The sequence below is a fragment of the Calypte anna genome, chromosome 9, assembly GCF_003957555.1.
Source record: "Calypte anna isolate BGI_N300 chromosome 9, bCalAnn1_v1.p, whole genome shotgun sequence".
Taxonomy (NCBI): domain Eukaryota; kingdom Metazoa; phylum Chordata; class Aves; order Apodiformes; family Trochilidae; genus Calypte; species Calypte anna.
The window spans coordinates 12,848,667-12,863,884 of record NC_044255.1 but is presented as its reverse complement, the minus strand read 5'-3'; the positions used below and the strand labels follow the sequence as shown (position 1 = coordinate 12,863,884).

Below are 15,218 nucleotides of genomic sequence, written 5' to 3'. Positions count from 1 at the left end.
GTTAAATGGCTGCAGACTAGGTAATATTACTCTGCATACCCACTACAAGTGCAGGTATATCAGTGAATTTGTTAAACTGTAGAAAGGTGTGTGTACTGATATGGAAGTCTTGATTATGTGCTTTTTACTGCAGTGGTTTTATCTGCAAATTCTCAATTCTTGCCTCACAATAAACAGGAGCTTTAATTTGATCCCTGTCTGTTCAATATCCAGAATATGGCAGCTCTCAGCTCCCTTTAGAACCTCTTGAGATTCCCTGGTGAGCCTCCTCTCCTTTCTATCTCCTGTCTCTGGAGGCTGTCATTCAGGAATGCAATTTCAGTTACCACCTCTATGCTGATCTTTCTCTGGATGGTTCTTTCTCTGTCCCAATAGCCCTCACCCTGATTTTTACTTGCAGGTGTTTAAGCTTCTCTTGAATGTTCTTTGGCCAAAACAAGCCCTTGTTTTCACTCATTGGTTTTTTTCAGCTGTACAAGTGACCATTCTTCTCATCTGGACTCCTTCTTGTTATCCTGCTGTTGTACCATCTCTAGAGTTATGCCATGTCCTTATTTTCAGGTTGCTTTCTAACTTGTAAAAATCAGGATTTGTCTTATCACCACAGTTACAGGCTCCTTCTACAAATAACTGCAACTGTAACTTCTGAGGCATGAGCACATCTTGCTCAATGTGGTTAGCTTAACATCCATATGGAGTGTAGGTGACAGATTCCTGTCTTGTATCACCAGTGAGATTGCATAACCTCCTCCTGAAGTACTTTTCTGGGCTTCTGTCTCCATTTAAACAAAATGATCAGCTTCATTTTCAGGAATTCTTTTCTCCATAGGAGCCCTTCCTGAAGGTCTGATTTCTAAAGTCTCTGTCTCAGTGATGCCACAGTTGTTTGTTTGTTGGGTGGGGATCATCTTTGAAAGAAACTGCCCTAACCCACCACCAACCTATCTCATCTCTAGACACCTTGGTAGAACAGCAAAAAAACCCAACCAACTAAAAAAAAATGTTATTTGGTACCTTGCTTGTCTGTGTATTGTGATGTTTTCATTCTGAATTTAAAAAAATACTCTCCCATGTAATTTGCAGTTTGTTCCAAACATCTTCAATAATCCCCAGGACTTCTAAGAGATTTCTCCAGTGATAAATTCATAGTAATTTTTCAGACAAAGTATTTTTTTCAAGTTTGGAAAAAGGTAGGGCTCTGATAGTACTGTAATCTCACCATGAAAAGAATTACCTCCATAAAAAATTTGTCCATTTAAAAGGATCATTGCATCTGCTATGTCTTGGGCGTTTCTTTACCTTTATAATTTGTCTTATGAACAGAGTTTTGAGAGTGCTGTGCAAGTCAAAGTGAATTTTATATGACTTAAACTGATAAGCCATTGTATTTTATGAATATTAATACAGTCTGTCTGAAAGATGTACTTGGAATATATGTAATAGGTTATTGAGCTGTACTAGTGATTAGAAGTAAATGGTGCATTGATCTTATTACCACAGTTTTAAATTAATGTACTTACTATTTCTGCTTGTAATGTAAGCTGTCAGGAGAAATTTGTTACAAAGAACAGAACAGCCGTCAGTAAGGATTTGTTAGGCAGAGAGTACATTGCACCAAAAAGAAGTATATACAGAATTAGGTAATCCCCACTAAAATGCACATCATGAATCAGTGGATTTGTAGAATTGTGGTTTTGTAGCTTGTGGCAGCATGGTAAGAAGCTCTTCTGTTTTAGTTCATGGTATTGAGAATTTTTTTTCTTTTGGAAATATTTGCCCTGGTGTTTTATTTATGAACTTAAGAGCATTTTGTATAGAAATATACCACGGTTTTGATAACTGTTGGATTTTGGGAGGCAAGCTTGTACTGAAAGCCTTGACACTGAAGTGGTTTTCTATGTAATCTCTTTGATGAGAGATGAAGCATTTTTCATAAACTAATGGACAAAAAGTTTGAGTGGCCAGTTCTGTAAGGTAATTGGAATTCTTAAAATCTTTAGGTATTTATTGTGTGACTTCTTTTAAATGTGAAGAGAACAGAAAAGATTGCACAGGCATAGATAGCAGTAGCACTCCTGTGCACTGGCAATCAAAATAATTTTACTGACAGGTCATTAGTGCAGAAGAATAATTTTTAATTCTTTTGCTAATTCTTGTACTTTTGGGAAGTAAAGTTTTTGTATTATGCTTACAGTATTCAGAAGATTATTGACCTCTGGTGTTTAATCTCAATATCTCCTTGTCTTCATGATTAAAATACCCAAACCAACCCCACTTATGCATACATTAATATACAGCAAAAAATGACTATGTTGTGGCATAATGATATCTTCCCTGTGCAGTTTTTTTATGCACTAAGGAGGTGGAGAAAAAAAAAGAAACGAGCAAACATTTCCTTAAATATTTTTTCTGAGCATGCTGTTAATGTCTTTTTGCTCTGTGAAATGTTTTCAGAAAGACACAATCAGTGAAAAAGTCCAGTTATGCTGCATGCTCCCTGTTTTGCTCAGCTCAGGTTTATAATTTATGCAAGCAAGGAAGTGAAAAGATGCTATTGGATCTTACTACAGGCAGTGATTGAAACTTGGTTATTTTTGATCCATGCTTTCTCCACCCAGTAGCTCTTATCGTGCACTGCCATCCTTATAGCTCTGAATTTGTAACATGGTTCTGTACCTGCTACCCAGTGTCTCTTAAATATCTGTTGTCAGCTAGGAAGAAAAAACAAGGTTTTGATACTGAGGATTCTGAAAAAGGAATAAAAGAAGGAAAAATTTTGCTTGTTCTTTTTTTTTTTTTTTTTAATTGCTCAAGATTATGCTCATAGTAGGTACAGAAGGGATGTAGGTGGTGAAAAAGCTTGGAAGAAAAGTAGCATCAGCTATCAAGAATTTTGTTTATCTGGTTTGTAAACGATGCTGCTGTAATTCTATCTGCATTTTTTTTTTTTCCTGCTCATTCACCACTCAGCAGCTGGTAGGGAAGTAAGACTGCCTGGCAACCACCTGCAGAGCTGCAGAGATGAATTACATTTTTGGAAATAACACACTCCTCTATTCTCGGTCCAATCGAGGCAACACTAGCTCAAGCCACAGTTCTGTAGGCCCAAAGCAGAAGCAGTGGGCAAAGAAAGGCTCGACAGATGAGTTACGGAGTGAGCCTTCCCGTTGGCAGCAGATAGTTGCATTTTTCACTCGGAGACATGGTTTCATTGACTGCATTTCTGTCGCTGCCAGCTCCACCCAGGTAATGTGCCACTTGTTGAAATTATTGTCTCTGCACGTTTTCTGGTTACTTGCTAGTCAGAAAGAGCAACTGTTTATATGTGCATGCTTTCATGTGATCTCTGATTTGTGAATGGTGTTTTCTGTCTGCTTCCATTTTCATGTTTTACAGAGCTGTGTATGATTTTTGGCATTAAAGCATGAAAATGGGAGCATTTAGATGAGGTCTGATTTTTTAATTTTTTTTTTTAAGTTATTTTATGAGTGGTCAGCTTCCAACAAGTTTAAATATGAGGTATTTTAATGAAATACTGAATAATACATTTTGCATTCTGCTGCATAGCCCTGGAAGGGAATCATGTAGTTAAGAAATACCAATTACATAGCTGGAGTAAGATGACACTTCAAAATTGAGACCACCTATTTCCTAGTTAAGGAATTGTATTTAAAAGGTTAAGTAATTTAAAGTGTTAGTTACATGTAGCACAACAAATTCTAGCCTATATCAGTGTTCTGTTTTATTTTACTGCTAATAATCCATAAATAAGATAAAGAATAATTCACATAGGATGTGAATTCTTTACATACAGAATATACGTTTAACAGTGCATTCTGTAAGAAAAACATGACATTTTTCAACTTGACTGTCAATCTGCTCTAAGCGATGTTTTTAGGACGCATCCAAATTTCAAGTTTTCAATTTTGTGGGAAGTTCCTAAGCTTGATAATTGAGAGAAGTTTAATTTTTTGTCAGTAGCAGATGAGCATCTCTGCATAATGCTGAGATGTCAGCAATGTTTAAAAATGTGAGAGTAGATTTGTTTTGCTTACTGTCAAGCTAAATTCAGCTTTAGTCAAGAGTAATTGTTTTCTTGATGTCATATAAGCCAAAGTCCTCCAAGAACTTACGAAAAAAAAAAAAAAAAAAGGAAAAACTTGATACCCTCAGGCTGTAATATTATTAAGATACTTTATATCTGTTCGTAATTATTTCAAAAGTGATAAACTGGCACTTCCTCTGGAAGTCGGGTTTTTGCCTCTTTTGCTTCTGAATTTAAAGTAAACAATGAAGTGATCTTAGAGGGGGGTTTTTATGTTCTTGTTGAAAACACATGGATGTTTAAGTAGTATCTGTAATAGGTTGTTATAGAACTGAATGATGCATTAGGTAGATATAATGGCTTTTCAATGCTGTTATTCTTTAAAAGGCAAAATATATTGCATTTGCCTTTTGAATAAATATTATGGTTTCTCTTGTTTAATGCTTGTATAAGTGATATGGTAATGCATGAAACTTGCACTAGGACTGACCAGACAGGACTGGAAATTTGTTGGTAAGTAAAGCACTGAATAGCCTCTGTTTTGGGTGTGGGTTGGAGCAGATAAAGGTCCTGAAATCTCTTGAAATCAATGCTGTTATTCTGTGGATATCCGGTGTTCATCTTATGTTTGTGCTATGAAACAGATAGTTTATCTCTGTGAAAGGCTGACAGATTTTTTTCGTAAGTCTGACACTATTGAAAAGGACTGCTTATACATGTTCATGGCCATAATGAAGGGAGGGACCATTTTGAAATGGGTTTAAAAAACTCAAGGAGCATACTTAGTAATGCACTGCAAACAAGAGAGCTTGTTGAAGCCTTCTCCATTGGAAAGATGCTGTGATATCCTTCTACCATACCCACCCATTGCAGCTATTCTAGCCTCAGGGAGGGGAAAAAAACATTTAAAGGTTGTTCATTGTGGTGCAGCTTTGTTTTTCATCTCTCTCCAGTTTTTGTTCCATGATGTATTATCCTGAACATTCTTGACAACTTTATTTGATCATTTAAGATCATTTGGAATGTAGTCACATTTGCAGAGTTGAAATAAATAATTAGTGTGATGTACTTCTATAACTTTGTATGTTGAAATTTGACTTGTGGTGATGTCCTTTATATATTCTTATCATTGTGATATCATGGTTTTTAGCATGAACAAACTCAAACTAATGGATTTTAACGTACTGGCCTCTTTCTTCTCTTCTGATCTGTGGCATAGCACTTGGTTTTAGCTGTTATTTTTCTTGGCTTTCTTGAGTGGGTTGGAATGGCATGGAATTAATGATACTTTGTTAGTTCCTTCCGTTACCAGTGAAAGGACAATGATTCTTGGAGATGGGGCTGTGCCTCTTGCCATCTCTGGAGGTTTTGACAGGCTACCCCAGCAAGGTGGTAAGAGGACTTTAGCTAAAGTAGGAACTTAAGGTTTTGGGGTAGTATATTTTTTGAATAGGGGGTCTTATACCCTAAAGAAGCACGGAAGAAATTGGTGATGGTTACAGTAGCACTGCTTTTTCCTGTAGCTATAACTGGGCTCACACCCAAAAGAATGCATGTGTGCACAAATGTGTTGTGACATTGGGGGCCTATTGAGGAGTGAAAGGCTTCTGTAAGCAGCCGCGGCACCCTGAAGACTAGGAAACCTTTTTCAAACATTATAGGTGCCTTATTTATACTACTATTGACCCTTTCTAATGTTATTAGAAGGTTCATATCATTCATCTATCACAGTAAAAAGGCAGCAGTAGAAACAGATTGTGTGAACAGATGCAAAGACAGTAAGTGGTCATTCTGACTCTGCTTGTGTCCTGTGCTAGACAAGGTCTCCAGGGTGCTTTGCATGGAATTGGAGGTGGTTATAGTGATTTGTAAATGGTTACATTACTTTAGTAACAAGGAGTTCAGTGATCAGACATTGCAGTCTGGCTGCAGAGCAGTACGACTTCCCACTGGATTAATACCTCCTCCATTTGCAGTGCTGAACAGCCACAGAGGCAGCAGTGCCTTCCTGCCATGCTAACCACACCAGTCTCCTTTATGAGTCTGCAGAAGCTGACATAACATGCTCAGGCATTTAAGGCCTTTATTGTTTGTTCCTTCTGCATTCCCTGTGATGAGGATTTACTTGCTCAATTAGAAGAGTTAGGGAATTGGATTAAAGGGTGGTCTTCCTATTTCTGTCAGGAAATTTATTAATTTCTTAAAAGCCAAATCTGAAGCATGAAATGGAACATAAAGATAAAAATGTATACAACAAATTGATGCTCCACAAGGGTGAATAACTAAGCTGTGAACTTAGTAAATAGATGGTTATGAAAATGAAAATGCTGGGTTATTTGAAGTGCTGTCCTAATGAGATATGCATATTGCATCAATGAAGATAACTATCCAGGGCAGTTTTTACCTCCAGAGCCTTAGAGAGCTCTGTGAAGTACCTGTTCCTGTAAATACAGCTACCATGTCTCAGTATGTGCTACAGATTGAGAAACTGATTTGTCTGCCATGACACTAAACAGGTTCCAGCATTTTATACTGAAAAATTGTTTAGCTCTTTGAATATGCTGAGCTAATTTATGCTTCTGGTTTTTAGGACATGGGAAATGGGGGGGATGAGGGGAAGGGCTATGAGAGGGATGGGTGACAGGAAGTTGGAAAGAATTGATTCCTTACAGCAATATTTACCATCCTCCCTATAATTTGAGTACATTAAAGTGTTTACATATTTTCAGATATGCAGATCATACCTCTAAGGCACATGCTAAAATATGTGAGATAAAAAAAGATAAAATACATCTGATGTAATATGTGGAGGTTTAATTAAACAAGTAAAAGTTGAAAAGCAAAAAAAGAGGGAGACATTAACACAAGACATGAAGTTAAAACTGGAACCTGCATCAGGAAGGTACTGAAACTAGAAATTCAGACAGTTCGATAGCAGCCTAACTATTAAATATCTTAGGCATACCAGGATGTGTCACAGTGGGTGGTGTTTTATTACAATATTAAACTCTGGTGTGGATTTGTGACTGTTTTAGCATCCCTCAAGTTTACAAGTGAAACCGAGACTTCATTTTGCCAGCTGTTATATAATGTCAAGCTCTTCAAAGGATTTGTTATATTCAATGCATTTTTTGGATTTAGAGAAATGATACAGTACAGTTAGAGGAGTAACAGTAGAGAAGTTTATATAGAGAGTACATGGAATAATTATTGTTATTGTTATATTTTTCATGCAGACTTGCCCTGAATAAGATTTAAGCCTATGTTGCCTGAAAATTGTTACTTCTAATATTGTAGTGAATGCATGAGAAAGCAGCTTCAAATATTATTTGCTTTGGATTATTTAACTGTAAGAAAGCACCTTCTGAAGTTTAACTTCACTGAATTTTCTTCTTTATTTTCAGCTGTGTAACATTCATAAGAGTATGAATTTATTGTGCAAATTTTAGTTCTTTCACAGGCTGTGTCTTCCTAAAGAGGGCATAATAGCAGAGATAAAAATATTATTAATCTGCAAGAGGAAATGTGTTAACATGTCTTCTAATCAATAGACAGAGAAATAGGAAACTTGACAATTTTAACCCAAGCCATAGGAGACTGTCTGCAGATCCTTTGGTTCATTTTGTGAACACTTTCTAACTGTGTCCAGTGGAAACTTCTCAAGATGGTGAATGTTGCTTGATCTTTTAAAGAGAGACATGCAGTTTAAAATACATGTTAAATTACAGTAAATCTTAACCATATATATCATGAACCATGCAATGCAATGTAGAGTGTTTTAGCATCATGCTGGTTCCCTGCTGTAGCCAGTGCCTCTCCTCTTTTAAAGTCATGGAGTCATGGGGTGTGTGGTTTCCTTCCCAGCCCCCCGTGTTGGCGTGTGCACTGTGTTTCTTTCATTAATCTCACAGCACAGCAGTGATGTTAAGTACTGAACCGGTGCTGCAGGTGCTACCTGCAGGCACTGAATGCTGCCAGAGCATTTTAGGTTCCAGTTGCTCTCACCTGTTCTCTCACAGCTGTTGTTCTGTCTCACACAGAGCTGATAAGAGTTTCTTCATTTTTCTGTTCATTTTTATCTCAAGAAAATTACTTTTGCCAGAATGAGTCAGAAATCTTGTAAGCAAAAGAGAAGGGGACACAGACTTTTTTGCTTTTGGAGTACTACTGCTACTTCAGGGGCTTTCTGCCTACATTGTGCCCACAACTCCGAACCTCCAGGCAAGGCAGGCACTGGATCCTCTCTTAATCCCTTGTTTTGGACTCCAGCTGACTCAGGTGGAGTAAAGGGGTCTTGCCGTATAAAGCCAAGTGTATGGAAGCCTGGGAAAGAGGTAGGACTCTTCTGGTCTGTTATGTAACCGTGCTGATTTATTTTATATTGTGATAGTTGCCCTCTCAGTTGAGGCTTGTATTGATTGACAGGGTGTTTTGGAAGTCAGATACAGGCCAGTCTGTCTTTAATCATCTGTAAGCTTACTAAACAGCTCTAACACGGATTCTGCAGTATAGCATTTCTCTTTGGCTGCCCAAGCTGCTGTATATTTTCTGTTAATACAATTATTAAATAAATAATTGTCTGTCAGAACCACTGAATCTAAAGGGAGCACCATCTTCTTCCCATTCTTCTGTTTTGGTCTACAACATCAAGAGAATTCTCAATTATTATTAAGGATGTGCAGGATGTTTCAAGCTAAGCAACAGAAAAGTCTTAGATGTTTTTAGAAAATATGACTTTGTCTTTTAGAATTACCTGCATCCATGTTTGAGAGCTGACATAATATTTGTTGTGCATTATAAGTTTATACCCAGCTTAGAGCCTTGGTAAACTTTGTGTCCATGGACTTCTTGGGTTTTTTTGTAACTCAAATTGAAAAATTCTTGTCCTTTTTAACAAGAATATGTCCATCTTTACATGCACTCTAGCTATGCAGTCTCTTTTCAGAAGAACTTGGTTCTTTTGTAGAACCTTTCTTGGAGCCAGTGGTTACCCTCTCATTCCAGAATGGATGAGGTACTTGAATTTGTCTTTATGAATGACATTTGCATAATAAAAATTTTACAGAGAATCTGGTAGGCTCATGAGCTCTCTTTTTTTGAATTTTTTAAAAATGGAACTGTAGGTCAGTTTTCTGCATGAATGTTTCAGTCATTTTGTCTTTGTCAGAATGTTTGTAGCTCTCAGAAGTGGTCCAGCCCTGTGTTACTACTCAGTATTGGCTGAAGTCAGAGTCCCTGATAGGTAATGTGTTTCTCTTTTCTTTGCCTATTCTCATCTGAGTGTCATCGTGTTATTTTTATTGTCACATAATAACCAGTGATTCCCATTTCTTATGTACAATTCCACCATCTCTTGAGGCCAATTTTCTGTATTCTACTGAGTAGACCTACATAGCATTGTGTATTGAGAGTACAAGGATACAAGCCTCCCAAGGATTTAGGTGGATGGCAGTAAGCAAGCTTTCTGGAGCTGTTGTAAGATGCCAGAGATGTTTATCTGTAGATCTCTTTATAAAAGATGTCTTTGCAAGACGTGCACTCTTTTTGACCGAGCTTCCTTGTTTGAGCGATGCTCACGACTTTTGCTATTGCAGAGGCATGACAGTAAAAACCATGACTGACTGCTTTCCATGGGAGTGAGTTCAAGCTACCGTTTGACACGCTACTGTTTGCTGAACTTGAAAAACAAACATACTGTGAAGCTTTTTCAGTACAGTTCATTTTTTGTGTTCCTTTGGCAGATCTGTAAGAGACAGAAATGTCAGGAAACATCCGCCTCTTCATGTAATGCATCTCATGCAATTGAAATGAAGTGCCTCATAGTTGTTTATTAGTATAACCATATTGTTCACACTTGTCTTGTGTAATGGCTCTCTAACAGATGGGGCCCAGTAAATGCTTTCCTCCCCTGAGGAAGGATATTTTCCCTAACACTGTTTCTAATGTGCCTTCCCAAATTTTGTTCAAGTGAAGACTGGATAATTCTATATATGATTTTGGGAACGCTTAGTTTTCAACAGATAGAAGATGAGAAGTCCTTTTCATAAATAGGGACAGTTCCTGCTTGGACTCCCCAGAGAATAAATCCACTAGTGCCTTCGGACTCTCCTGAGCTGTGCATGTTCTTTGTACCTTGTTCATATTTTACAAAAAGTAACTACTGGAAGCTGCTGGTAAAATTGTTAAAATAGTGTTGTAATCTCCACTTGACCAAAGTGGCTGATTCTTCTGGTGGATGGAATTGACTTGTTTTACACTGGCGTGCATTAAGAAAAAACTAATACACTTTCTTCTTTGGGGAGGTGGGGTAACAGCAGGTACTTGTTTTTTAAAAAATCTTTGTCACCAAACCTCTTCTGAACTTGTTTTTCAGTTTGCTGTTCCTCAGAGTGTTCCTGTGCTGTTTATTTCTGTTTATGTACTCTTCCATGTGACTTTGGCTGTTGGTATTGAATTTCATGTTGCTGCCTGTAACCCACTTCTCTAATATATCAGATTTGCTCTGCAGCTTGTCTCTACTGTGCATTTGCTGCTTTTTCCAGGGTTTTTTTTTTGCATTTAGCTGCACAGTAGAATGTAGAGTTGACATATTCTCCAGACAATAAGACATTAATGACTCATTTTGTCTCATGTAAGCTGATCCTGGCATTTATGAATTTTCAGTCTTTTGCTCCATTAAACTATTTCAAATGCATATTCTAGTCCCTTGCAACAGTCTATTACATGAAATGATACTTCTAAGCAATGATTTAAATAAAATCAGATCATCTTTTCCATATTTTTCATTAAAAAAAATAGAAAAAAGAAAAAGTTTAAATTTTGTTTTACATTGGTAAAATAGAAATGCTTATTCATTTCTTTCAAGTCCTTGTAGTCAGCCTAAGAATTCTTTTTTAAAGTTACCACTGATAACTTAAGATAGTATTACTGTTATTGGAGACTAGTGTCTATGTAGTTGTCAGTATGTGTCAGTTTTCTAGTATGACTTCAGATGATTTACGGATTTTTTTTCTTTGATTATGGAATTTTCAATTTCTTCCCAATGCCTTGTGTGGTCATTACTGAAGCTGCCATACTGTGGGAATGTTTTGGATGAGACTTTTGGTCTCTCCTCCTTTATTCTCTTTATCAGTGCTGCCACACAGTGTGTATATTTGGTTATTTAAGATTGTCTCTCTGAGACTGATGCCTGCAGAGGTTAGTTGAGGAACCTGTATTATATGCCTCCAGGGTAATAGCCTTTGGTTTTCATAACAGTGCAGAGAGTGGAGTAAAGATTGTTTGTGCTTCTTGTGTATAGTTCCACTTCAAAGCAAAATTGATTTAGTAAGTAAATTGTAGTTTTTCTTAGCTAACTAGCTGTATCTGACTATACAGTGAGATGTAGCAGGTGAGAAGGGAATCAGCTTTCCCTTTGGTGAAGGAGAGACATGAAACTTTGGATTCTTTCTGTGGCGTATACAGTCTCAAGTCTGAGTTCCTGGCCTGAAAATGGATCCTGATAATTTACGGGTGTTTGGCAAAGGGATAATAACTGTACATTGTGTTCAGAAAGACCTGCTTTAAAATGAGAAACTTAAGAACCTCTGCTTAGGTAATGCACAGGGAAGTCAGGAGATGATTTGGTCATGGACTATAAATACACTGGGATGGATTTCGGAAACTTGAAAGCTTGTTTGTTTAGTAGAAAAAGGCATCTGTATTCCAAGTTGGGGATCTGAAGCTAGACAAATTTAGATAGAAAACTTAATTTTAAAGAAAGATATTAATATAATAAACATTTCAAAAGCTTAGTGGACATGATGTCATTGCCAAGTCCAGGTAATAAATTAGTATTTCCTATGTGAAAAGAATAATAATGAATAAATTTTAGACTTGAAAATGTCAAAATACGTTACAGAATCTCTGATTCAACATTTAGTATAATGACTTTAAAGTGCTATTGGGAGGCTGTAAACTGCTGGAAAGCTGTTTATATATTTTTAAAATGCTTACTGTTTTAAATTTTTTTTTTAACTCTATCTTTGCTTTTACATGCTGAATACCATGGGGGAAAATTTGGGTACAGCTTTTTAGAATTTGTGCCCATTGGGCACCATTACAGAGCAGCACTTCAGTATTTAGATTCTAACTCAAGTAGTATGCAGATTGACTGTGATGTATTACTGATCAAGATGGTGACAGTGCAGACCTTAGACTGTATTCCCAGGTAAGTGTGATGCCTGTCTCTGAGCAAAATACCACCTGGGGCTGTCTCACCTTTAAGCTTGGAGCAGTTCCTGTAACTCATTTTACTGCATTAAAAATAGTAAGGTGCAGGTGCCAATAGAAGAGAACTTAAATTAATGTAGCACATTAAGATCAGTAGTAAATGACATTTATTCAGAATTTCTTAGGAAACTTGCATTTAATATGACTGAACTATCTATTGTGTTGGGTGTAGACTTTATTGTTTAAACTGTTCGGGTAGTCCTAGAATTAAAAAAAAAAAGAAAATTTTCACAATACTACAGCTGAGCAGGTTTGATTTCCTTACTGTATGAAACTTCAGAAATTCTTTATTATTAAAAAAGAATTAGCAGGTAGATGGAGAAACATATTTTGAAGAGAAGTCAGCTTTTCTTTGTACAGGCAGATTGTCTGGACTTCTTGGAAAACAGGGAACTTGTAGATAAAAATCTACGTAGAAATATGTGGTCATCTGAATCTTATAATTAGAGAAGTCTTTGAAAATAATGGTCCTTGCATCAAAGGCTGTTAAATTAATGGTGTGATGAGATAAAAAGTAGGGATCTTCTGTAGATTTTTCAGTTGATAAAAACAGGTCCCTTCAGCTGGGACTGCATTCCCTAAAGGCTCTATTTTTGAATGGTCTGGGTGGGGAGGGAGGAGATGTGAGGCAGAGGCATGTCATTGGTTTTGATTTCTGGTTTAGATTATTTTTATTTTCAGCTCAACTAAACTAGCTGCAGAGAATAGCAGACAGAAGTGAATGGACACAAAAATAGCTGGTGTTTAAATCTACAGTAATGAATGAGCAACAGCAGAATGATCCTGCGTGTGTGTACATATAGTGATAGGCTACAAATGAAGTACTTCTGTTCCAGAAAGAGGTTTTGGAGTTGTTAGTGGTAGTTCTCTGGAAATGTCACCTCAGTATATTTCAGTAGAAGGGCAAATGAAATGTCAGGTTCAGAATAACATGCAGTATGACATTGAGTATATTTCTTGTGTATCTGTATTTTGAATTTTGCATGGGATTGTCTGTCTTTTTTTAAAAAGAACACAGTGTAAGTAAAAAGGAAAACAGTAATTAAGTGTTAAGAGGAATAATGTAGCTACACACAAGGACAGTTGATTTAAAAATAAACGGAAAAACCAAAGCCCTGAGGGAGAATTTTAGAGAATTGAAAAAAAAAAAAAAAAACCCCAAACCAACCAAATGAAAAAGAAGGTTCTTAATTAGAAATGATTCAATAGTTTTCTAATTCTAAATTTGTCACAACCACCCTGTAAAAGTTTGCTAAAATTGTGAAGGTCACTGCCACAAAATGCTGTGGAGAAGGGAAGATTCAAAAAGAGAATGATTTCAAAATGGAATTGTACAAAATGGCTTTGAAAGGGCAGGTATTACAAATAGTGGCTCAGGAAGATCTTTACCATCAGGCTCCGAGTTCGTTCTCTGTCTTAACTTCTGCTTGCCCAGCCGTCAGCCTTTGCTGTTGATAAGATTCTTGACCAGGGGAGCCTTTGCTTTCATCCAGCATGGCAGTTTTTATTGCTTGGATGGAACACATTTTTTTAATGGGAGATGGACATGAACTATCAGAATAATCTATCTGTATCTGTGGTGCCTTGTGTTATTTGATTTTTCTTAATAAATTCCACTAGGAAAAGCCCCTGGATAAATCTCTAGATGATGCCTTGAAGCTTGGGGATAATGTGAGTTAAATGCAGGGAATCAAATCTCAGTTTCTGGCCTTAGTGTTTCACTCAGCAATCAGCATCATTTGAACTAAAACTCTCCAAGTCTCCTAAGAAGGTGCCATCTGAGTGCATGAATGAATCTTGAGATGGCAATAGTGGGGGGAATTAATCTTGAAATGTGTCTGGGAAGGACTAATGGGTAGGTTCATAGTTTAAGAGAATGTGATGAAAGAAGCTAGTAACAGGTGACTTCCCTGCTTTTGTCCTTAGGTATGTCCAAATTAGAAACATTCTCATTGTGTCTTGCTATACCTTTTTCTAAAGACAATAGATATATTGCTGTACATCTTAGAGAATCACAAAATATTCTTGTGTTCTAATGTAATTGGGAAATGGCAGGAATGCTGGCAGTTTGGGTTGTGTTTGGTGTTAATTTTTATAACATTCACCTACTTTCTTGTCATGCAGGACTTACTAAATATACTTGACAGCTGCTGACTTGGGTTTGAGCATTAGTAACTAACATAAAATACACCTTTCCTATGAAGACAGGCTGAGAGAGTTGGGGTTCTTCAGCTAGAAATTTTTAGTAAACAACATTGTAAGACAAAAAACCCCTCCAGTCTTCATTTACTTACAGAGCTAAAGTATGCTCAAGTAATGCTTGACACTGAACCTGTTAAAACTTTTATAGTATTTTAAGTTATTGAAGACAATGAGCATTTCATACTACAGAAAAGGTGCCCATTTTGCTGAAATGTTGCAGTGCTTCTGTGACTCATTTCTAGAGCCTGGATGTGTTGTATAATGGTTCTTATTTAGAGATTGTATTATAACTGTTTGTTGCCATGGAAGCAAGTCTGAGGAGCTTCCAGGCCCATGGTGTAAGAAGAAATCAAATCAAAATCACAGAATCACAGAATGGTAGGGGTTGGAAGGGACCTCAAAAGATCTCTGAATCCAGATAAGATACCTACCTGGTAATTGCATGGTAAAGATTTTAGCTGTAGCTCTAAGCAGTGAAAAAGCAAAGCATCTGGATAGCAATAGAAAACTGTAGTGAAAGTGATAATCTGTGAGAAGGATTCAGCATATGTAAGGATAAAATGCTAATGCCTCTTCTGTGTGTGAAGCCTTTTGCAAGTTAGGTAAGGATTTACTTCATGCATAAATCAAGTAATTATTTTTCAAATTTTTTGACTTTTATGTCCTGAAAAAACAAATGGATTAATTGGTTGTTATAGAT

General features: G+C 36.8%; 1 protein-coding gene across 6 annotated transcripts in view; it reads left to right on the top strand.

The window, feature by feature from the left end:
* DLG1 (discs large MAGUK scaffold protein 1) overlaps positions 1-15,218 on the top strand; it is a 144,863-nt gene that overhangs the window by 60,941 nt on the left and 68,704 nt on the right. For 2 of the 6 annotated variants that reach the window (XM_030455939.1, XM_030455938.1), the window contains exon 1: positions 2,805-3,246. The exons of the other annotated variants lie outside the window; for them this stretch is intronic. In XM_030455939.1, coding sequence (XP_030311799.1) covers positions 3,022-3,246 — 225 coding nt within the window. In that variant the 5' untranslated portion in view covers positions 2,805-3,021. Of the gene's footprint in view, positions 1-2,804; positions 3,247-15,218 lie in introns of those variants that run through there. 6 annotated transcript variants of the gene reach the window in all.